The sequence below is a fragment of the Calonectris borealis genome, chromosome 25 (assembly GCF_964195595.1).
Source record: "Calonectris borealis chromosome 25, bCalBor7.hap1.2, whole genome shotgun sequence".
NCBI classification, from domain to species: domain Eukaryota; kingdom Metazoa; phylum Chordata; class Aves; order Procellariiformes; family Procellariidae; genus Calonectris; species Calonectris borealis.
The window spans coordinates 1,279,792-1,303,385 of NC_134336.1; the positions used below are offsets into that span (position 1 = coordinate 1,279,792).

Consider the following 23,594-nt stretch of genomic DNA (forward strand, 5'->3'; position numbering starts at 1 on the left):
CCGGTGCCCAGGGGCTCCCTCAGGGGACCCAGAAACGGTCCTGCTGCTTTCACATCTCTGCTCCCCGGGCTGTGCAGCCCCTGCCGTCCCCTCCGCCCCGGCCTCCGCAGCAGGACAGCACCTTCCCGCAAACCGCAGCTCTGCCCCCAGCTTCGCACGCCCAGCACAGCTATTATTTTTAATGATGTGCAAATTGGCTTAGGACACAGCAATCAGGCTCAACGCCTCGGTGATGGGATCTGGTGGCTGTTTACCCAGGGGTAGGAGCTGCCCGGCCAGGCTGTTTGAGCAGAGCAGGGGAGCAAAGGCTGCAGCCTGGCCGGGCGTCTGCCCGCTCGCCAGGCACGCGGGGAATTGATTTTGGATTGTGTTTCTGTGCAGAAGGCAATATAACAATCAGATATATTTCACTTGTGGGTCTGAGTGCAGAGCTCTATTATTCATACTCTGGCTTTAAGTTATAGCCGGTGTTGTGTCAAATGTACCAATTCCAGCAGCTTTAATGGAGTTGGCCTCTGCACCCCTCTCCAAGTGGCAGCTGATATTTTCTGCCCACATCAGTTGTATCTACGAGGGAAAAATATTGAGTGCTCCCAGCGGCTGTTGTTCCAGAGTGTGTTAAGGGGAGGGGAGGTTTCCTGACCACGCTGCCGGCGGGTGATGCCACACGTGCCACGTGTGCCTGCATGCACACGGCCGGGCACGTGTGGTTACCAGTTCAGCCAAAACACAGCATTCCCGCGGTGGCAAGTTGCACACGCATCGCCCAGGCAGCCCCTGCGCTCCCACAACTGTGCCTGGGAGGAGCAAATCCAAGCTCCGTGTGGTTTGCAGCTTTACTTGCCCTTTGCCCACCAGTTTGCAAACTGATGCCCAGTGGAACCTGCCATGTACGTGTCAGCGTGACAAGAAACAGGACTTTATTGGGGAGCCTGGGCAGGGAGCACCCCGCAGCAGGATGCTCGCTTCTAGTGATCACTCACTCATCAACGTTTTTCACATGTGCATGGTGCTGCAGCTGTCGCCAGTGAAATGCCCGAATGTGTGGGAGGAAAAACCTTTAAATTCTGCCACTAATAAGCATAAGGTTTCCCCTGAGCTGCTCACTGCTGCCTCCTCTTCCTCCTGCCCCAGCCATGGGGAGGCTGCAGCGCCGGGTAAGCATCGTGTGCTGGGCATGGAGATGCGGGGAGGAAACGCTTCCTGCAGGCGATAACCCCCCTTGGCTGGGACGAGGGCAGGGAGGGCTGTGCCCGCGGTGCTGCGGGAGACCCTCGCTCTGCCCAGAGCCTCTTCCCTCCTGCACACCCCAGCCCCGGCAGCTGGGACCTGACCTCAGCGTTTTATAGAGATGGGAGTGGGTTTGGAAGGAGTTGCCCCTGGCAGCTGGTGTCCCAGAGCTCCTCTGACCTGGAGGAGGAGCGCAGCAGAAACGTCCATCTGGAAACTTGGCCAGAGGAGCTGTCGCAGGGAGTGGGAACATTGTGTGTGGGTGACCCTCACTGCTGTGGCTGGGGACGCTCCGTCCGGGCCGGCTAACCTGGACCGGCTGGGCAGCGAGCAGCAGCTCCAGCACCGTGGGGGCCGAGCGGGGTTCCCTGGAGGGGGGAGGTCCCGTCCCGGCTCCAATGCTCCCACTGCAGCCGGGGCAGGGACCCCGGGGACACGCGGTCTGTCTCCCGCTGCTGCTCAGAGCTCGGCCTTTGGTCTGTAATTGAATCAGATGTTTTAAAACAAGGTTTGATCCCTCGGAAAAGGAAATTCTCCTGGCTGCCCCCATTGCCACAGTGCGTGTAAACAATTGGCAATGTGCCCACCTCCTAATTTTTGTAACTAATTACCTCTCGTTATCTCGCATCAGGCCAACAGCCAGCATGTCACTAAATGATTAATACAATGCACACAGCAACACAAAACTGCATCATTCATTCACCACCAGAATTATCCTGTTTGGCCTCTTGTTATTTAGCTTCATAAAACGGTGAGAAAAGCAGGAAATGCAAGAAGTCAGGACCTGCTGTTGGGCGAGCAGCTGGGAAGGCAAGGGAGCAATAGGGCTGGGTCAGGATGTTTTGGGAGCAGGAGAATTGTCGTTGAGGAATATATAATAAAAATTTAATATACAGGAGCCTCTAATTGGCTTGTAAATTCCTCTGACCCTCTTCCTGCATGACCAGCACAACCCTGCAGAAGGGTTTTTTAAACCTAAAGGTCTTGACCCAAGACAAAACAATTTCCAGAAGATGGAGGGATTTTTCTTTATTTGCTTGCCACATTTTTTTCCCCATAGCTTCTCCAATGCAGCTGGGAAGGACGCGGCTGCAGGAGCCCGGGCTGCGGGCAGTGCTGGAATGGCTGTGCCGGCCCCGCGCCTGGCCCTGGGAGCAGCCAGCCCTCCCCAAGGGTGCCCTGCAGCGCTCGGACCAAGGGGAGAAGGCTTCCTCCTGGGGTAGGTCCCCACCACCCCCAAAAAGCGGATCGGAGGGAGCCGGGGATGCTGAGCCCGGACGCTGGTGTGACCTGTCACCTGCATGGCTCGGCAAAGCGCTGCCGGTGGCACCGCGGGACGCGGGCAGGTCTCACTACGTGACAGCAGCCGCTTGGTAAGCACACATGCGCCCTGGCACCATTAGTGCCCTGATAACGCTGCACTAATTGTGTTATGTGGATGATAACACAGGATTAGTGCTGGAGCAGCAGCTCCGCTCCCCGGCAGGGGTGCGCAGCCGAGACGGCCTCCACGTCCCACTGCTCAGCTATCGGCTCCGTGCACATGGCTTGTCATGGGGTGTGCGCACTGAGCCAATAAATTAAACTGTAGTGGCTTCATCAATATTAAGTTAGATGATACTCAAAAGAGCCTGAGCAGAGGCACCAAGCTCGCGCTCAAAAAAAAAAAAAGAGCAGTTTGTTACCCCTGGCTTTGTCCCGTTCCATCCGCTTCAGCCCTCGGCAGGAGGGTGCTCCGTCGCCCGGGGAAGGCTGCGGCAGCCGCGGTGGTGTGTCGGCGCTGGGGAGGAGCTGGGCTTGCTTGGGGGGGGAAACACTGGGCGAGTGGTCCTGGGCAGGTGCGGGGGGCTCGGGGTGTTCGTGGCTCGGACCTGCCGAGAGCTCGCTCCTCGCCCCGGCCCCTTCTTGCCCGACTTGGCTCCCGGCAGCGCCCCGGCTCCTCCTGCTAGCAAGGGCAGGCAAGCGCTTACAATAATGAGGTATTCAGCGCTGACACCTTTTAATTCCCCAAATGATTAACTTTCAGCGGATTAGAGCTAGGATGGCTATTTAATTAACAGACACGTCAAGCTTGCTTATGAGTCATTAAAAAAAACCCACCCTCGTGATTGACTTGTTAATACGGAAGAAATCAATTAGATTTTTTTTTCCTCCTCTGAAGTTTGTGGCTCCAAGGCCGAAAGGATGGAGGAAGAAAGGATGCTGGGATTCAGCTGAGCTTTATTCTTTACAGAGGAGATTGCAGGAACAGCGTCATACAGGGGTTTGTGGTGGGAGGCAGACTCCGAACCCCATCCCAGGGTGCAGCGGAGGTCGGGAGCAGCCCCTCGACACCGGCTGGTCGTGGGGTGGAAAGCTGCCGCGTACCCCCTTGATCCCCCCGTTCTCTCCTCCAGGGCCAGATTCCAGGTCTCCTGCTGCTCCCGCTGCCCCTTCCCAAAACCACCTCCCCTGAACTGCCTGGCTCCGACTGCGGCTTTCCCAGCGAGCCTGGAAGCGGGGACGGGAATGGCTGGAGCGGGGCGGGGGAGCAAGGTGGGGGCGGCAAGGACAGGGGCTGCCCGGGGCTGCAGCAGCTCCTCCTCCGCTCAAAAGCTGGGGGGGTTCTGGTGCTGCTGGGGGAGGCGGGGTGAATCCTGCGGTGGCAGCAGGGGGCTAATGGCAGCCTCGTTAGAAATGGATCCTGCAATTTGCTGAGTTAATGATTACATGGGGGAAAAAATGCACAATGTCTCTTAGGCAGCAAAGGCCAGGCCTGAGCAGGAGTTTTCTGCTCAGGGAAGAGCTGACGAAGTTCAGGGGCAAAGAGGCTTTAGCAGGAATTGGGGAGCTGAAGGCCGTGCAGCGGCTGCTGCCGTGACAGCCCCGAGTTCAGCCGGGCCTGGGCAGCTGCCGCGTGCCGGCGCTTGGGGCGGCTCAGGACCCTCCGTGCCCCGCATCGGCGTCAGGGCGCGGGAGGGCCGGGCGTCCGGCCCCTCTGCTCCCTGCGGAAAACCCACAAGGGTTAAATGCCTTTCGTATACACAATTATAAATTGCTGTCTGCGGAGTCTGACTTTATGCACAGAAACTCTGATTGCTCAAATTGTAGATTGCCTCTTGACATTAATTACTATGTAAATCCGGCAGATTAACATTGTCAGATGATGAGTGGCAAGTTTCACTTGCAGCTAGGCTCCCAGGAGCTCGGCTGTTGGAGAAGTTGCCATAGCAATTTTTTCCTCTTGGAAAAAATGATAATAAAATAAAACCAAAACAAAACAGCGCATCCTTGTGCTCCCTCCCAAGCGCTGGTGCTTTCCCTGCTGTCCCCCGGTTCCTCGTTCAGACCCCGTTAGAGCAGAAGATGAAGTTGCAGTTTGACCGGTCAGTGGATTTAACGCTCTTCAGGTGCTTGTCTGGCTCCTCTCAGCACTTGATGCCTAATGACCGTGATGGGGAAGATCATCACCGCTCCTGCACGGGGTACAGGCCGGCTCCCCCTGCCTCGGCTTTGATGGCTCTGCGCACCCCCCGTGCCGGTGCGGGTGCCGCGGCGCCCGGCGGGCGATACGGCTGCCCTTGGGGGAGAAGAGCCGCAGCTGCCCCTCTGTGTCTGCTTGAGGAGGAGATTTGATTTTGTTATCTCGGTCTCTGAAACCAAACAGTGAAAAGAGAAAAAAACTCCTCTTTTTTCACTTGAGATTAAAGATGCATGAGCGGAATTGAGCAGGGCTGCTCACCGCGGAGTCAAGAGGCTTTGAAGGTGAGCTGCAAAGCTCACTAAATAAATTGATAAACTGCCTCAGATCTCTGGTCAGGAGCAGAACAAGCAGACAGCTTCAAAACTCAGTAAATGGGGGGGTCCTTTGAACTGCCCCCCCAGCCCAGTGCCCCTGGCCCGTGTCAGCCCCTGGGACTGGCAGGCGGGTCCCAGTACCCTGAGACACTGCCGGGAGCTGGGTCCACTCTGGTCCAAGATGTCCCTGCCAGGGCTCCCGTCGTGCCCTCCCACAGGTTACCCAGCTCCTCGAGGGCTGAAATGGGGTGTGAAATGGGGGTCCTGGGCACAGGGACCTCCAGACCCGCAGCCTTGTCCCCATGTCCTGGCTGAGGGGCGGCAGGGGCTAGCCCTGCACGGCTGGGTGACCCCAGAGGGCTTCCCCAGCGTCACCCCCTGCTCGCTGGAGCAGCCGCGGCAGCTCAGGCTCTGTTTCACGCTCACGTTTATCCGCTGGGGTGTCACTCAGCAGCGCCGAGCGAGGAGCTGTTTGTCCCTGCGCCTTCCCCAGCGCCCCGGCGTGCCCCGACGCCAGCAGCGCGCCTCTCCGGGGGACGAGCCCAGGAGCCGCTCTCGGCACGCAGGGCGGGGGACGGGGCTAAAACGCGACATCGCGTCCTTTGTTAACGTGTTGGCCTTTGGGGGCCTCGAGCACACGACCCTCCTGAGCTGCTTGTCCTCATCCCGCCGGCCGGCACTGCTGCCTGCCAGCCCCCTTCACCCCGAGCACTGACCCTCTCCCCCATATCACAGGGGGGAGGTGAGGATGTCTGCGGCGGTCCTCAGGGTGAGGGACTCGATGTTTTATCGTGCCCCCTTGTGCCCCCAGCACCTTCTCCTGGGCTTGGACAAGGACCCAGCTCCCACTGCTGTGAACCGGCTCCCACCAGGCTGTGGAGATATCTTAATCTTATTAGCACAAGCCAATCCATTAACTCTAATGACTGCACTTGTTGAGGAGGGGCCTTGTAATTAAAGCTGCCTGTTGTCCAGGCTAGGGCTCCCCTGCAACCCTCGGCTCAGCGGTGCCGGCGGCGCGCAGGGCTCTGACCCACTGAGCAACGCCTCTGGGGCCACCGGCGTCCCTGGGGCAGCGATGCTCCTGCCTCAGCCCTGGCCCCAGGACCCCCCAGACCTCCCCAAATACCACTCCTCGCCCAGCACTGAGCTGTTAGGCCAGGGATCAGCCCTCACTCACCTAGGGAAGAGCCGGGGACAGAGCCCAGCGCTCCGCAGCACCCGTCACCCCCGCATCCCTTGAGGGATGTTGCACAACAGAGGTTGTTTATTGCCTTTGAAAGGCAAGAATATGTTTCTCATCCATGTCATACTTCTAAAAATACCAGATGTGTTGCCCTGGCTTTCCTCTTGTGCGCTAATGACAGCTGAGGAGCAACATCTGTATCATAATAGATGAGAAACAAATTCCTCTTTACTCCCAGAGAAGGCTGATTATTTTACTGGCAAGCTACATTAAAAAAATGCCTTGTGACACAAAGTACCATTAATGTCAGGAAACGGCAGTGCGGTGCCTCCAGGGAGCCCCGCTCCTGTCACCCTGATTAAATTCGCGTGTGTCTTCCCCCCGCATCCAGCTCCCCATCAATATTCATGCCGGAGCCGCTCCTGGGGTGTGCTGCCAGGCCAAGGCTGCTCCTGCCTGATCGCAGTGATAAAACGCCGGTCGGAGATGAAGCAGCCTCAGCTACGGGATACAGGAGCAGATCCAGGAGCGGTTGCACTCGAGACGGTGCAGGAGCATCCCTCGCTCCAGCCTCAGGGCTTGCGGCGGGGCAGGGATGCTGCCAGACCTGCACCCCAGGATGCCCGGGGCGATGCTCCACAGAGGACTCCTGCTCTGTCCATGAGGTCTCCCCACAGCAAAAGACAATTTGTAGGGTGGAATGAAAACATGCCAAACCCCATAGGTTTGACTCTGCGTTTCTCACTTCCAAAAGCCCCAGCCCGGGGGAATTCACCGGGGCTCCCTGGCTGGGAACCCCCTCTCTGGAGCCGAAGCCACCACGCGCCTCCCCTGCAGATGGGAGCTGCGATTCAGGTCTCCTGCTTTATGTAAGAAGATAATTATGCTCTACTGGGATTTGCAAAATTCATAGCTATAAATTTCTCCCAGGGAAGAAGATGCTCTAAGTCATGAAGAATCAAATGCCAGAACACTGCTAAGGAAAGGCCGGAAAGAGCTTTAATTGCCCCAATGAATCTGCGTCGTCCCGGGTTTCCAAAGACATCACCACTTCTCCACCCCCAAACACCAGCCCCTTTGGCAGCCCAGGCTGGGGTCACCCCTCGCTGCCCGAGGGCTCCCCCCCCGCACCCCCACGGCAGGACGCTCGCTCTGCAGCCCAGGGCAACGCGGCGGCGGGTGCAGGACAGGCAGGCTGCGGGGACAGGGCGCCTGCCCTTGCTGCTGCTGCTGCTGCTCACAGGCAGCACGGGCTGGGCTTCGCATTTCTGCAGGGGTTCCTAAATCCGCGGCTCCGGATCCCTCTCTGCACGCCCGGCCCCGAGGCCCCCCCCGAGGCCCGGCCCCGGCTCAGCAGCTCGCCCATTGCACGTTGTTCAGCTGCGCACGGTTCAAGGCCGTACCTTCTCCTGGACTTAATAGCAGCACCTCCGTATATCTCCGTGAAAGGAAAGCACAGACTAAATACACCCCAGGGAGACGACAGATATACTGCCGGCATTACCAGCTGCTGGGAGTGCTGCTAATGCGAGATAATTATTCCATAACTCTGGCCGCTGCTGCAGCCGGGTTGGTTAACGAGTGAGAACGGGCCCAGGGTGATTTAAGGAGCCGTGAAGGGGCTGCCCTTGTGCTGGGCTCTCTGAAAGGTGCTGACCTGCTTGGGTGAGGAAGCCCGGACCTCACTTCGTGCTCAGGGAGGTGCAGTCCACCCGAAGCATCGCCCACGTCCCAGCTCATCCCATCCTTGGCTAGCTCTGACTTGCAAGAGGACAAAGTAACGTTTTATTTCAGAGTTTTCCCTGCGCATCCCTCCCTCCGTGCCAGCCTCCCTCCAGGTCAGTGCCCTGTTCTGGTGATTTATTTTGGCTGGTAACATGCACGATGCAGCACATTGATTTCCAGACACATACACATGCAGGTCCCAACTCGACCATGGGTGCGGGTATCGATTTCGCTCTGTATTCCCTGCCGCCCGCTCTCCTCAGCGTAACATGGGTGATGGCAGCAGGATTCGCCCCAGCAATACCCGGAGCTGCTGTTTCATTTGAGAGATGCTCGCTGGTAATTGCACCGTCCCGGCAGCTGCGTCCTCGCCCCCGCCCTGCCCCGTTCACGCCGCAGAGCGGCTGGCATGCATCGCGCGGTTTCTGTGCAGGTGGGGATTTTGCCAAGGGATCTGAGCATGGCAGGGAGCGCTGGGCCGGCTCAGCACGTGCTCCCCAGCAAGCGCTGGTGTTGCTCTTAATTGCCATCAGCCCCCCGCCGCAGTATGCAGTCGTGTCGGCTCCCACCAGCCCAGCGGTCAGTGTAGTTAACAACCTTTTTGAAAATTAAGTCCCTGGGAACATGTTATTCCAGGACTCCAGCCATTAAGGGCTCGTTAATATTTATGAAATAATTAATAGATGCACCTATGTTCTTTAATAACTCATTTAAAATTGTGCTATGAAATGCAATCTGTTCGGAGGAGGTAACGGGCATTCTGCAATAGAGTAGCTTAGAGCATGGAGGGGCCGTTAATTATGAATTAAACATACACATATATATTACACAAAGTTAGGAAAAAATAAAGGCATTTAATTTAAGAAATAATGAGGCAAGTTCTGCTACATGGAGACCTGTTTTAAAGAGCCGACTTGGAGCTCTGCTCCAAGGAAAAACATTTACGGGGGGACCTTGCTCCATCCTGGTGGGGTTTTTCTTCCTGTGGGTGTACTCGGTGCTCAGCGAGGTGGGTGTCAGAAGGGCAGGCAGGGCTCCCCGCGGGTCTCTGCCGAGGCTGCCCGGTGCCAGCCGTGCACACGTGGTGCACACACATGAAGCTTTTCGAGAGCTTTTCCGACACCAGCTCCTCTCCGTCGGCACGAGATGCTCCTTTACTCCAGGGACCCACGTGCAGCCGTCCCCGCACGTGGGCTGAGCGTGTCTGGAGCCGCGGTGCACTGGGCTGGAGGCACGTACTTCTACCTAAACAATGATCTATATTTTCAATTTTCCAAAAGATTATGTTTTCATCTTAAAAGATGTTGTCTCCTGCTTTTTGACCTGAATAAAGTGAAAGATAATAGAATCCAGATGAAATATATATCTATATTAATCTTACACAGAGAGCGCCTTCTCTGAGCTTCCAGGTGCTGCAGCAGGAGTGGATCCGTGGGTAATCAGCTGGCCACCTTTACCTGAGCAATTTCCACGCCGCTTTAAGGGGATCAAGTGCTCTGTGGGATGCAGCCACCCCGGGGCACAGCCCGCCGGCGCGGAGCGGGGAGCACGCCTGCCCGTCCAGGCATGGGGGTGAAAAGCTCCAGGGTGCATCTTCCCCAACACAGGTCTGCGGGTGCGTGTGTGTGACCCTGCCACCTCCGGCCATCCGAAGGCGACACCGGGGGTTTGATGGCAGCTCTGCCTCCCGGCTGGGGCCCCGCGGCTGCTGCCGGCTGAGCGGCTGATGCTGAGCTCGGCAGGATGACGCTGTCTCAGCACTTGGATGGGGACTTTCAAAGTGGTTTTTGGCAGCAGAGAACGCTGCCGGGAGCTCGGTGGGGGCTGCCCTGTCCCCAACCCCAGCTGGGTTAGATGTTAACTGCCTTCTCAGCGCAGGAGAGAGGATTCATGGTGCTTTGTATCTTCTCAGGTTCCTCCTGCAATTTGCATTTCAAAGCATCTCCCGCCTGTCCTACCTGTGCGGAGCGTGTCCCCACCGGACAGGGCCTCGTGCAGCCGCAGGCGCTCCCGTCCCCGCTGCGGCATGTGGCCGGGGCGAGGGGCACCTCGCACCCATCGCAGCGGTGGCTCCCCTGGCCTGAGAGCAGGGCCAGGCATGGCGGTGGCTCCTTCACCGGCTGGGAGAGGGAGAAATTCGATTCAGAGGCAGCAAATGCAGTTCCCCAGAATGGATGTACATTTTCATTATACTTATACGCTGAGTAATTGGTGGTAATACAAGAGATATGGGCAGTATCATTATAGACCAGGCTGTGCTGGAGATGTATTATCATCATCTGTCATTATCTGGGCTTCCTTGTGGCTGCTAAAATTGTAGAACATGATTTTAATAACCCTGGAAGGCAAGAATCATTTTTCTTTTGTCACTTAACAACTTGGCCTCATTCACTGATACCTTTAAATAAGAAGGGGGGGATTAATTTCTAGTGGAATAAGTGCAGACCTGGTTGTTTTCTTCTCTCTTCATTTGCAAAGGTGCCCCAGCAAAGCCCGACAGCTTTCAAGGAAATTGCAGATAATGGGGGGAGGACGTCAGCGCGGCGCAGGGTGCACAGGAGCACGCGGAGGCGGATGATGCTGATGGCGATGCCGGCCCTGGGGCCCTCGCCCCGAGCTCCCCGCTGATGAGCAAAGAAACGCAGCGGCAGCACCGTCCCGGCTGCGGCAGCGTGGCCCTGGGCAGAGCGCTGGCGGCTGCTGGAAAGCACAGCGTGAGCCTTGGAGATTTTTCGCAGGCTCGGCCAAGGGCTGAGCAGGCTCCATTTGCAGCAGGACCATTGCAGGTGCCTGTAGCATCCCCAGAGCTGCCTCGGCTGCTGCACTCAGAGCAGCACGGCGACCCGTGGGACGCCCGCGGCACCGCAGAGGTGTTCCCAGAGAACTGCCCTTCCCGAGCCCAGGGAGGCCGCTCGGTCCAGCAGCCTGGAGCAGGGGCTGGTGGCAGAGCCCCCGGCTTGCTGACTGCTCGGGGCCAACACCCTCAGCTGAGTCCCCCTGGAAAAACAGGTAGAAGGAAGCAAACCACGGGGAGAGAGAACAGAGGTCTGCAGGGAGACCGGCCCGGCATCGCCTCCGGCTCCCTCCGCTGCAGGCTCACAGCAGAGTGGATGGAAGGGGAAAGACCTTAATCTGCCTTGTCAGGAAAGCCTACTGAAATTAATTGGAATCTGCAGAAAACAAGCCAGCCCGGGCGTGTGACAACAGCAGCAGAGGTGACGTCCCTGGCACGCCTGGGGTAAGGCCTGCCCTGCAGCAGGGACGAGGTGTCCCCTGCCGGGTTTGCAGCTTTGGGCTCTGCCCCCCCGCCCGGAGCATTTGGCCACGGTGACTCTGGCAGCGTGGGGCTCGGCCCTGCGCAGCCCCCAGGCAGGCTGCACGGGATGCCGCGGAGCCAGGGGCTCGCTGGTGGGGACGCTCCGGCACCCCGACCCCTCCGCCCCCTCTTGCAGGGCACAAACGCGGCGGCTTTTCGGGAGCTGAAGGAGCTGCGTCACTCCTGACCCGCGTGGACACCGTCGGGGTTCGCGAGTTTGAGGGTGTTTCATTTGTCACTCCTCTTGGCCGTGGAAAAAGCCAGCAGCAGGAGAGGGACAAATCAAATTACAAGCCAGCTAATGAAAATAATGGGGAATAAAGCACTTTGGGAGCCTGCTTGGTTGGATTCCTATTTCCGTGTGTCACTGGATTTAAATTGGTGATGTTTATAGCCCTCAAGAAGCAGTCATTTAATTGCTCTTTGTGATTAGCTGCAACTCAATTGACCATGAATTTCTTGCTCTTGCAGACCTGAGCCTTCGGCAGATGAGAGGTGGCCGGCTCCGAGCCGGGCTCCAGCCCCGCGGCTGCTCCCACCCCCCTTGCTCGAGCACCCAAAAACCTCTGGGCCTTTCAGGGGCCCAGCCCTTGCAGCTTGTCCCAGGGTAAAACGGGTGGGGGTGCTGGGGGTCCTCCTGCAGAGCACAGCCGAGGTGGTGTATTTATGTAGTGGGGGAAGAGGGGGATCTGTTGGGAGGGTTTTGCCCCATTTCCGTGCAATGATCTGGCCACTCCGACAGCGAGTCAGCGCTGCCTGGGCTAACAGCCTCCGTTTGCAACTATTGACTCTGAGTAAATAATCTCCAGATATATTTTTCTCCCGATAAAAGCTGATTTTTTTCTATTATTGTCAGGGGTGTTTATTAGAGCAGAAAAATAATAGCGCTGTGCTTGCAGCCTGTTTGCCGGGAAGTGTCAGAAGTCGGCCGTGCAGCCCTGGCAGCTGGGATCAAACGTGCTGCTTGGCACCGCGGTCACGGGGGGGTGAGGGTGTTGGGGGGGGCATGAAAATCCCCCTGCCCGGCTGGTTTGATGAGGGGCAGCATCAAAGGGAAATTTCTTTTCGGCAATGACAGAGGGAGAAGATGCTCTGCACATCCGAGCTCTGGAGCATCTCAGCAAAAAGGAGTGGGAATTTCCAGGAGTGTCGGGGGATGAGGGGCTGGCATGGGGCTCAGCCGTCGGACACGAGGAGGCTGCTCTGCTGCAGACACCTGGGCAACAGAGCCAGTAATTTAGGGACGTGCAAGCTTTACATGGTCCCATGGGAGGTCTCTCTCCCTCTCGCCCATCCACCTGAAGGACAGCTCTCCCGTGCTGGAGCTGCAGCCCCTTGGCATCCTTTTGGCATCTTGCAGATTTGAGATGAATAATTGCAGGCAGCGCAGGCAGCTCTCTGCCCCTCTCCTCCCCCTCCCCGTGCCCACCAGGGACTCCCCAGATCCCCGCAACACACAGAATTAATCCTTCTGCCTCATTAATTACAGTAATGTGTCAGGAGCCTTGTTCAAGGTCAGCCTCTCAGACCCCTCTAATCAATTCTCTCCAATTTGCAGCCGCCTCGCTGGGGAGGAGCTGGGTGGCGGGGACGAGCACCGTGGGCAACCCCGGTGCTTGGGGATCGGGTGACCGGAGCCTGCGGACACAGGAGGGTCCCGGCTGGGCCCCCCTCCCCGGGGCGGCTCCATGCGGCAGCCTGGGCTCCCCATGTCCCCTCGTGTCCCCCTGTGTCCCCGTGCTGTGGTCCTGAGCCGAGGGTCTCCTCCCTACCACCTCTGCCTGCCTGCAGGGCGGCTTGGCCGGGAGCCCTCTGCTCCCTCCCCATTGCTGACGGCTGAACAAGGTGGTTTGTTTGAATTAATCATGTTGGGCGGCAATTAAACAGCTCTCCTCATCCATTAGAGGCTGCAGCAGATTTTGCGCTTAGATCTTGCATCTTACATGACTGCAAATATTTTATTTTTTTAGGGAATGAAAAGAAGAAAAGGAAAATCCCTTTAGGGAGGCCGGTTCTTGCTGACAGCTGAGCTGATACAAGCTGGTAATGTACTTTATTGTGCTTAATAGCAATGATCCACCCAGCAGGGATTAAATCGGAGGCGCTGATAACACGCCTGAGAAATGAAGGCAGCTGACAACCCCCCGGCACTTAACATGGGGAGCGGTGGGAGAGCGGTGCTGGTCGGTGGGGCTCCGCCGGCCCTGCTGCCCTGGCCCCCGGATGCCACGGAGCACGCATGGCCCGGCAGCAGCAGCAGGGCGCACGGGGGTCCCACTGCCCCCCCGACCCCGCGTCACGCTCGGAGCCCGGCGGGAGCTTCGGCAGCCGTGGCAGGGAATGGAGCCGCTTCACAGCTCCCCTGTGACGGGATCCGCTCTGCCCTGGGCTGATGGCGGCGGAGCCAGCGGTGCCTCTGGGCGCGGGAGGCTCCACGCTGCCCTGCCGGGAAGGGTCCGGATCCGTCCCTCCAGTGGTACCAGTGGGATTGTGACTAGAGCTGCCTGAGGGGTCTGGCCATGCCGGTGGGCTGCCGCCCAGTGCCACTGGTCCCCGTCCCACGCGCTGCAACCCGGGAAAAGCCCTGCGGCCGCTTCCCTTTTCCGCCTTCCCCCTCGCCGGGCGGCCCTGAGCAGGGGGGCCTCTTGCACCACAGGCTGGGAGCCCACTGCCCCGCCGCTCACCCTGAAACGTGCCTCGTCCGGGCTGCCAGCACCCACCTTCCCTCCAAACCGAGCTCCGCAGTCTGTCCCGCGCCATGTCACCAGCTGCCTCTCACCCCGCGGGACCCTCCGTCACCCAGCCGGCTCTCGCGCCCTGGCAGCCTCCTCCCCGCGCACCCTCCTGCCCCAGCCCCTCCGAGGCCCCTCCGCTGGGCTGGCCGGGGGCTGGGGCTCTGGCTGCGGGTGCAGGGATGGCACCCTGCCGCTTGTCCCCCTGTCCCATCCCAGGGCCGGGATCTGTGGGCTTGTGAGAGTGACTCAGAGCCGAAGGGGAACTGAGAGCACTGTCATGGGGGCACGTCTGCTCCGTCCCCGCTCACGGGAAGAGGCCGCTGCCCCGGGCGCAGAACGGGGAGCCACGCCGAGAGCCGTGCCCCGACAGATTGGCACGCTCGGAGCCTCCTCAGGGACAAACCCTTTCCCTGCGGAGCGTGGGCGAGGCGAGCCCGGGCAAGGCATGCGCTGGGGTGGGACGCACGGTCCCCTCCGCACACCAGGACGCGAGGTCCCACCGCGCGTACCCATGGCGGGGCCCCATGGGCGGCGGGCGGGCGCGGGGAGGGCAGCGCTTGTTTGTGTCCAGCTGGGTGTTTGCGGCTCTGCCGGCCCTCCGGTTCCCACGGAGATGCCCACGTCGCCATGGCTACCTGCAGATATTCCTGCTCCGGCTGGTAAACAGCCTGCAAGCCGTGCGCTTCCGTCCCAAAATACTGGGGGTTGCTACACCCCAGGGAAATGTCGCAAGGGCAGCTCCCCCGTCCCAGGCCAGCGGCTGTGGGAATCGGCCCCCTGCCCCAGCCCAGGGAGCCGTGCCCCCACACCGCCCCTGCAAGAAGCGGGGCCCGCTCCGGGCAGGGGTTGGGGCTCTGGGCAGGGGAGATCTGGGGGCAAAAACCTTTGCTCGGACTGTCGGGGCTGCGAGGCGGCTGACCACAGCCCCGGGCCATCTCCCTCCGGCCAGCAGCCCGGCTCTGTGGGAGGCGATGCTGGGAGCACGTCTCCCCCAGGCTGCTCTCCCACGGCCCCCGTCCCGGGGGACATCAGGGTGGGGGGCTGCGCTGGCCCCGCAGTTGTTTGCAGCATGGGGTTGCGTGAGCGCTGAGTAACGTGCCGCTGGAGGTGAAATGCGTGCCACAAATCCCGTAGTAAACAGCTGTTTGCACAACAGCCGCCTCCGTTGCAAAGGCTGCGAGTGCGTCGCGGGTTGAGCAATCCCCTGTTTACCCCCATGCTCCAGTCCCGTCCCACGGGACGTGGGGTTCCCCGGCCGGGGCTGCGATGCCAGCCTGGCGTGGGTGGGCAGAGCTGCCCGACGTCCCAGCAGTGAGCCCCCCTGGGGCGGCTGGGCAGGGCCCTGGGCAAGGGGCTGCTGGAAAAACCCAGGTTAATGGTGCCACGGGGAGGTACCAGTGGGAAGGTCGGGTCTTGGGTTGCCCTGGGGGCATCTCACGGATCCCCTCGCTCTGGGGCGAGCTGGGCTGCGTGGTGGGAACACAGACAACTTGGGTCAAACGGGGCTTCACAGGGCAGCTCCCCCCAGGGCTGGGCTTTAGGAGACAGCCCAGGCTTGGCTGCAAGGGGCAGCGGTGCTGGGAGGGGAGGCTGGGCGGCACATCCCAGGAGCGGGCTGGAGGATGCGAGGACGAGCCCAGTCCCCTGTGGTGGGGGCCCAGTAAGAACACGGGGCTGGGCTGGGGGATGCGGTCTGTGCCCAGGCAGCACCGCACTGCGCTGGCAGCCACGCTGGGTTTGCCTCCTGCCCTCTGAGTCCCACGTCCCCCAGCCCATGTCCCCCTGCCCTGTCCCCCAGCCCATGTCCAATGGCCCCAGGGCAGTCGCAGCAAGGAGCCGGCTGCGCCACGTCCCGGCTGCTGGAGCGGGCAGGGTGGGAGGCTGGGTGCTGCTCCCCGCCGCTGGATGTGTGCGTGCCGCCGGGCTTTCCTTCCTGCAGCGGGTGAGGCGGTCGCAGCCTTCAGGGAAGTGTTTTGCAATCACCTTCTTCAGAGAGTCACAGCAATTAACGGCACTGGTTTTGAGGAACTAACGGTGAAAGCAGCATGTTAGCAAACGGGCTGAGCACGGCAAGCCGCCAGGAGCTGGAGGCCGGCGCTCGGAGCAGGCGGTGAGCAGCGGCCAGACGCACCAGGCACGGAGGTGAGGTAGGGATGGAGGCGAGGTAGGGATGCAGGCGAGGTAGGATGGGGCACAGGGTGCTTGGGTCCGGCTGAGCACCTTGCCCCTGGCTGCACAAGCTGCTCTGCCCTGTCCCCTGCCTGGGACAGCCGCATATACTGAGTGCTCGGGGGTGGCTGCTCCCCCATTTCCCTCATTTGAGTCCCTCATCTGCCTCTGGACGTCAGCTCAGGGGGGAGAGCAGCTGTGGGCACCCAGAGGTGGGCGCAGCGTGGGCAGCCCCTCCAGGGGCAAGTGCCCGGCATCGCTGAGGACACAGCTGGGACCGACCCGGAGCAGAGGGTGAGCCGGCGGCCGAGCAGGGCAGAGGCAGCCGCAGCTCCCGGGGCCGTTCCCTGCGGCGGGCAGGGGTGCAGCTGGAGGGGGCACCACAGGGGAGGGACGAAGGCAGGACCCCGAGGCCCCGCAGCCCTGGCCAGCCCCGCTGCGCTGCTGTCGTTCATTCGTTTCCCTCTTTCAGCTTATCAGCCCTCTGTCCCTCAAGCCCCAGCGCTAACCCTCCCCGAAACCGCAAATCTCTACCCGGCAGAGGCTGAAGATATCTGAGATAAAATCAACCTGTGCCTGCGGCCAAGCACGGGGCGTTGCGCCCCAGGATCGGGGTGCGTGGGGCCGAGAGCCGGTGGCAGGCTGTGCCGGAGGGGCTCCCGCCGGAACGCCTCACCGCTGTGCTTTTCCACACCCGCACCTGCGGCAGCGCGGGCTGCCGAGCCCGGGGGCGGAGGTGTCAGCGCTGCAGAAGGGCTGCGGGGGAGAGGCTGCCTCTGACGGCAAAAGGACATTTTGCTCCAGGAAGCGTCGGTGATGGTGGCAACACGGCTCCTCCAGCCCATCTCGTCCCCAGCCCCTTCCCAGCCCGCCAGGACAAGCTGCTCTCTCCATTCCAGGTGATGCCAAAGCCACGGAGGAGACCATGGCCAGGCGCGGGACACCCTTCCTGCTGCAGCTCTCCCTGCTCCTGCTCCTCTGCCCGGGCGGTGAGTGGGGCTGGCCCGGCCCGCAGCGGCATGCCCCGTGCCGCCCCCGTGCACCCAGCGCCCATCCTGCCTGCCCAGACTGGCCGGGGCTGCGGCGTGCAGGGGCTGCTGCGGGTGGACAGGAGCGCCGGCGGCACGGCGGGCGCTGGCAGGACGGGGCCTGGCGCGTGCCAGCAGGCTTGCCCAACGCCCGGCTCTTCCTCTCCAGTGCTGGGGGCCCTGTCTAAGGGAAGAGGCACTCGTCCCTCTGTCCTGCCTGGGCGCCGAGGAGCTGAGATGGCTTTGTCACGGCCGTGCCCTGGATATGACAAATTTTTCCTGCCTGCAGGGATTCTGGGCTGTGCCTCGGTGGCCGTGGGCTCACCCATTGTGCCCCTGGGCTCGGTCGTCACGGCATCCTGCACCATCCGGAGCGAGCTCTGCCACGGCTTGGAGCAGGGGAAGGTCCGGATCACCTGGATGGTGGACAACGAGCCCGTGGCTGGGAGCCAGCGCCGGGGCCCAAGGGGCACAGAGGTGTCCAACCTCACCTTGCCCCAGTTCAACCGCACGCAGGCCAAGCTGTGGTGCTGGGTGGAGTGGAATGGGACCAAGCAGCGCGTTGGCATGGCTGAGATCAGGGCGGGCTGTAAGTCTGCTGCCGCCACGGGTCACCCGCTCGTGCACGTGTGCACTTGACAGAGGTGCAACCTGGCACCGGGGTTCGCACATCCCCTCCCCGACACACGTGTCTGCCCCAGGCGAGCCAGGCAAAGCTGCTGGGGCAGGAGCAGCAGCCGGGGCCGATGGCTGATGGCTGATGGAGGCTTTTTCGGGGCTGTGCCCAGCCACATCCCAGCGCACCGATGCCCAGCGGGCAGGCTGTGGGGCAGGGCAGGTTTGGGCAGTGGTGGCATGGCAGCGGGGCTCTGCGCAGCTGGCGCGGAGGGGGCTGCGGCTCCTCCGCAGCCAGGACGGGCGCTTCGCTCAGGCTCTTCCCCGGCCGCTCTCTCCCAGACCCGCCTGCAAAGCCCTTCAACCTCAGCTGCGTCCTGAACCTCAGCGACTACGGGCTGACGTGCCAGTGGGAGCAGGGAGCCGACAGCCACCTCCCCACCAGCGTTGCGCTGAAGTGTGCCGGGTAAGCCTCGGGGGCTGACACCGTCCCTGGTGTCTGGCCCCCAGCCACCTCTCCTGGCCCTTGCCCTCTGCCAAACCACATGGCAAGCCTTGTCCTCCGCTGGAGGGTCCCCCCAAGCCCACCCCTCTCGCTGCCGCAGGAGCAGAGCCCAGGCGGTGACGGGCTGCACCCCACAAGGCAGCCACAGCCGCTGCACGGTGCCGCGCCGGCTGCTCCAGCTCTACCGGCAAATGGAGATCTGGGTGTCCGCTGCCAACGCGCTGGGCACGGCCGAGTCAGAGCATCTCTGCATCGACCCCATGGACGTTGGTGAGTGACGGCTGGAGCCGCCCGCCTCGTGCGGAGGTCAGGGGCTGGGGAAGCTCATCAGCAGTGAGAGAGGGGTATTAGAGTGCCATTAAAGCACGTTGGGCTTTTAGGTCGTATTTTACGGGCAGGTTCCCATGATAAATGGCTTGCCGGGATGAATAGGTGCCAAAGCCACATTACAGACTGAGCAGCGTGTGCCGGCGGGTTATGAGCCACCGGTTGACCTGCTGCACTCTACAACTCTCTCCAGCAATTGATTACCCATTTATTCAGGAGGTCTATTAATAATATATCCAGCTCCTATAAACTATTTATAAAAGGAACCTTCCCAGACGATGCGACTCGTCCTCCCTGCTCTGCACCCAGGGAAGGGCTGCCCACGAACCAGCTGAGCCCTCCCACGGCTGTGCTCGGCTCTCACCCCCCCGGCAGACCCAAACGTGCGGTTTCCCTGGCCAAGTACCAGACCTCGGGTCCCACGGGATCTGTTTTTCCTGCGTGGGCATTAACCCGACCTGGAGCTCGGGCTGCAGAGCAGTGTCAGTGCTGTGCTCCCGAGCATCGCCCTGTGTCCCAGGCAGGGACACACACCAGCTCCTGTCCCCTGCCACAAGCCGTTCTCCTAAATGTTTTGGAGCAGTTTCTCCCCACCCTCACCTCGGCATCCAGGCAGGCCAGTGCCCCAGCTGCGGCTCGTGGCATTAACAACGGCCTCGTGCGAGGCCGTGGCCCTGCGCACCACCCGCTGCAGCACCTTTCCAGCTCTCTCCCTGGCTCTTCCTCCAGCCAAGCTGGACCCCCCGGCCCTGCAGAGCATCCAGTCCATCCCCTTCCAGACCGACTGCGTCGCCCTGGCCTGGGAGGTGGCGCGGAGCAACGCGCACATGGAGCTGCAGTGCGAGCTGCGCTACCGGGCACCCGAGGACCCTGCCTGGGCTCTGGTGAGTGACGCTGGGGCAGCGGGACCGGGGAGGGCAAGTGAGCAGGAGCCGGGACCCTCCCCTCCGCTCCGAGCTCTGCCAGGTTTGCCTGCATGGGAGGGGGACAGCAAGGTCCGCCCTCGCACACCCTGTGCAGCACCCACACCGGGGCCAGACCCTGCGCTGGCTGCGCCCCCACAGCCGGTCCCTGCTCAAGGCAGGAGCCAGCACAGCCCTCGCTCTGGCTGCCACCAGGTCACAGGCATCATCGGCCAGGCCGGCACCACACAGTGCTGCGGCTTCCTCTTCGGCACGCAGTACCACTTCCAGATGCGGTGCCGGCGGAGCTCGGCACGGGGCTACTGGAGCGAGTGGAGCCTGGGCAGGAACTACACCACCCATGAGAAAGGTGGGTGCGGGGGCACTCGGGGGGTCCTCTCTGCCCGGCCAGGCGGCACAGCTATGGTGGCATGGCCAGCTCGCCCCTCTCAGCTCCCTGCCCGCCCCTTCGCCTGTTGCAGCCCCCGCAGGGAAGCTGGACGCGTGGTGGAGCGCTCGGCCGGCCGGGGCGGGCGGGCGGCTGGAGGTGCAGCTGCGCTGGAAGGTGAGTGTGGGCGTATGGAGGGGGCGCGGGGGCTGCCGGGGCACCGCTCTGGGGACCGAGTGTCCCTGCAGGGACCGAGCATCGCCGCACACCCTGCCTGCACCCAGGCCCCACAGCGGCGGGAGGCGAACGGGCAAGTGCTGGGGTACCGCGTCACCCTGAGTCCCAGGAGGAGAGGCAGGGATCCCCCCACCGTCTGCAACACCACCCACACCCAGTGCAACTTCTCCGCACCAGTGGGGACCAAGAGCGTCTGTCTCTCAGCCTACAATGCCGCCGGCGAGTCAGCAGCGACCGAGGTCATCCTCCTGGAGAGGAAAGGTGAGAGCAGTGCAAACCTCCCGCGGTCCAAAATCTCCACGTGCCCCCCTGGGGCTCCCATGAGCTCTCAAACTGGGTGCCGCTCCCTCACCCGCTGCGGGGGAGACACCTCCCTGGGTGTGCGACCGGGGGGCTCCTGAGCAGGCTGCCTGCGGGGCGCACAGCCAGGGCGAGGAGCAGGGCAGGTGCCTGGGCAGGGGTTGGGGCGCACCGGGGGGCGATGCGGCAGAGATGCTCCCCTCTCCCGTCATCCCGGCTGGTTGTCCCCATGCAGGTCAGCCCCTGGCCGGGCTCCGGGCCGTGCCCGGGGGCGAGCGCAGCCTCTGGGTGCGCTGGGAGGCACCGCTGGCCCCGGCGGCCGCCTACATCCTGGAGTGGCAGCGGGTGTCCTCGGAGCCCGGCCACTGCAGCGCCTGCTGGCAGATGGAGCGTGACGGGGCTGCCACCGCAGCCCTCATCCGGGGTAAGCCGGGAGCTGCCGGGGGGGGGCCTGCCCTCCTGGTCGGCTGTGCGGTGGGGGATGTACCAGGGGCTGGCACCCCTCCTGACTGCCGCAGGACCAAACCCTGCCCCGAGCCCACTCCACACCCTCCCTCCTTCCTCTGGATCCACTCCTGGGGCACAGCGCAGGACAGGCGGGCTGGTGCTGTGGGGCAGGCGCAGGGTAGCCAGCGGCTCTCGGCAGCCAGAGCCCCGAACCCCCGGCTCCCCCTCTGCTCTCTGTTGCAGATGGCATTGAGCCTTTCCAGCGGTACAACATCTCAGTGTACCCCCTCTACAAGGACGCCATAGGGGTGCCCATCCACACCACCGCCTACTCCAAGCAGAAGGGTACGTGTGCTCCCAGCAGCTGCCCTCGGGGCCCCAGGGGGTTTGCCCCACACCACCACGCCTTTGCCTTTCAAAAAGGAGAGCCAGCCTTCCCGCCACGCACCCCTAATTCAGGGGCTGTGCAGAAGAACTCAGCCCACTGGGCTGGATCTTGGCTTGTCTCTGAAGGTGCCCTCAGCTGGACCGAGCCCCATGGGGGCACAGTGTGGGGCAGGGCCTGGCGCCCACACCTCGGGAGGGGGACTTATCACTCAGTGCATCCCCCTGCACCGGTTCCCCACGCCGAGGCAGCGGTTCTGCACAGCGCCCAGTCACTTGTCCTGCTCTGTTTCAGCACCGACCTACGCCCCAAAGCTCCACCTGAAGAGCATCAGCAAGTCCGACGCCGAGCTGTGCTGGGACCCGGTGCCGGTTGAGATGCAGAATGGCTTTATCACCAGCTACACCATCTTCTGGGCCAACAGCACCGCAGATGTGTCCAGTGAGTCCTGCCTGCGTCACCGTCGGCCCTGCCCTCCATCCCGCCTCGATGTGTTGGGTGGGGAAATCAGCAGACACCATGCCCTCGTCAGAGAGGGTCGGGGTGTGTGTGCAGGTCCTGTATGGGACCCCCTGCCAGCAGAGACCCAAGGGGCCGTGCAGGTGAGGGGCACCCGCCGAGCAGCCCCCACCGCGCCAACAGCCCCCGCATTCCCCCAGGTGCCACCGTGAATCCCTCTCTCAGCTCCTTTGTCATCCGGGAGCTGAAGCCGTCAACCCTGTACAAAGTGCACATCATGGCATCCACGGCCGCCGGCGGCACCAATGGCACCAGCCTGACCCTGGTGACCATGGTGCTAGGTGAGGGGGTGCAGCCACCCAGGGGGGTGTAGGGACGGGAGGGGACCCGCCAGACCCTGGGTCCTGCCCCAGCCTCACGGCACAGCGCGGCTGGAGGTGCCCCACTGCGGTTCCGCCCGTGACCCTCTCCCCTGCCCTTTTTCCAGATGACATTGAAATCCAGTTCCTATTCCTGACCCTGGGGTTGATCTTTGTCCTGCTTATACTTTTGCTCATCTGCTTCCAGAAGAACGGGCGGTGAGTACCGAGAGCCACCGCGGGCTGGACCGGCCCTGCACCGGGCTGGGCTGCCCTGGGAGTCTCTGTCCCCAGTGGCTGCGGTGGCCCTGGCCGCAGCCTGGCTGCTGGAGGGACGAGGTGGACGTGGGGAGTGGCAGCGTCCTGCTGTGAGCTCGGCGGGGGCAAGGCCAGCCCCCAAGGCCGCCGGTTTCACTCTCCCTCGCTGACTCCCCTCGTCCTGTGGCCGCCAGGGTGAAGCAGCAGTTCTGGCCCAGCGTCCCTGACCCTGCCAACAGCAGCCTGGGCAAGTGGGTGCCAGCAGAGCTGCAGCAGGTGAGACCTGGACGGCTGCTCCCCCCGGCTCCCCGCTCCCCACCCGGGCATCGCTCTCGTGAGGAGCCCTGCGGCTCCGGCCATGCTCTGTGCTCGGCAGGGTGCGGAGGGCACGGCACCCAGGGCGCGAGGCCACGCTGGGATGGGGAACAGGGGTGCAGGCAGTTTCCCTCGTGTGGTGCCTGAAGGGGGGCAGAGGAGGGGCCGCACACCGCAAACAGGCCGTGACCACACGCCATTCCTCCAGGAGCCTCTGCGGGTCCCCGGCGTGAGGGAGCCCAGCCTGGCGACCATTTCTACCGTCACAGTGCTCGAAAGGGTGGCGGGGAAGCAGCCGTCCGCCTGGGGCAAGGAGCCCGCCACCGAGACCACCGGCACCTTCCCCATCCTGCCCCAGCCTTACGTGCGGCAGGAGGGACCGGGCACGCCGGGCCGTGGCTGGGCGGCAGCGGAGCCGTGCCAGGGCCCCGGCGGGAGCGCGGAGACCGTCCAGTACGCACGGGTGGTGGGCGACGGGTACAAGGGCCAGCAGCACGCCCCGCCTCGCCTCTACCTGCGCTCCAGCTCCACCCAGCCCCTGCTCCTCGACCCCAGCCCCAGCCCCAAGCCCTACGAGAACCTGTGGTTCCACGGGGCCGCCCCCCACGGCTGCCCGGGGGATGGGGGCTGCCCCGAGGAGCCGCCCGCCACCTTCCCCCTGCTGCAGGGCCTCCGCATCAGCGGGGCCGAGGAGCTCCATGACTGCCGGACGTTTTAGTGCCGGGGGCCGGGCAGCGCTAACGGACCCACCCCCGGGCCTCCCCCGGGGCCTGCGGTGGCCCGGGCCGCGCCCAGGCCTGGGGGGGGGGCCTAGCGCCGGTGCTGTGTGCATCCCCTCCCGCCCCTCCTCTCCCCTCCCCCAATAAACGGGGATGCGTTGAGAACGGCTCGGGACGCCTCTGCGGCGGGACGAGCCCGGAGCGGCCGGCGG

General features: G+C 62.4%; 1 protein-coding gene across 3 annotated transcripts; it reads left to right on the plus strand.

The window, feature by feature from the left end:
• The first annotated feature begins 15,992 nt into the window (after positions 1–15,992).
• On the plus strand, positions 15,993–23,547 carry CSF3R (colony stimulating factor 3 receptor). Of its 3 annotated transcripts, none has more exons than XM_075173915.1 (16): positions 15,993–16,116; positions 17,038–17,127; positions 17,456–17,755; positions 18,124–18,247; positions 18,387–18,556; positions 19,343–19,497; positions 19,732–19,885; positions 19,998–20,080; positions 20,152–20,401; positions 20,676–20,864; positions 21,131–21,232; positions 21,567–21,713; positions 21,932–22,072; positions 22,219–22,309; positions 22,543–22,624; positions 22,872–23,547. In XM_075173915.1, the coding sequence occupies exons 2-16, from the start codon at positions 17,064–17,066 to the stop codon at positions 23,379–23,381; spliced, it is 2,562 nt and encodes an 853-aa protein (XP_075030016.1). In that variant the 5' UTR covers positions 15,993–16,116; positions 17,038–17,063; the 3' UTR covers positions 23,382–23,547. The 3 variants fall into 3 exon arrangements, with proteins under 3 accessions (XP_075030016.1, XP_075030018.1, XP_075030017.1); XM_075173917.1 differs by having other exon boundaries at positions 20,188–20,401; XM_075173916.1 differs by having other exon boundaries at positions 16,115–16,133.
• Positions 23,548–23,594: the final 47 nt, after the last annotated feature.

What these genes read in the sequence shown, in the direction of transcription:
- CSF3R (XM_075173915.1), top strand. Translation starts at nt 17,064, where the DNA reads ATGGCCAGGCGCGGGACACCCTTCCTGCTGCAGCTCTCCCTGCTCCTG. An exon ending in AGGACCCTGCCTGGGCTCTG is followed by an intron (nt 19,498 to 19,731) that starts GTGAGTGACGCT and finishes GGCTGCCACCAG; the next exon opens with GTCACAGGCATCATCGGCCA. An exon ending in CGCCTACTCCAAGCAGAAGG is followed by an intron (nt 21,233 to 21,566) that starts GTACGTGTGCTC and finishes GCTCTGTTTCAG; the next exon opens with CACCGACCTACGCCCCAAAG.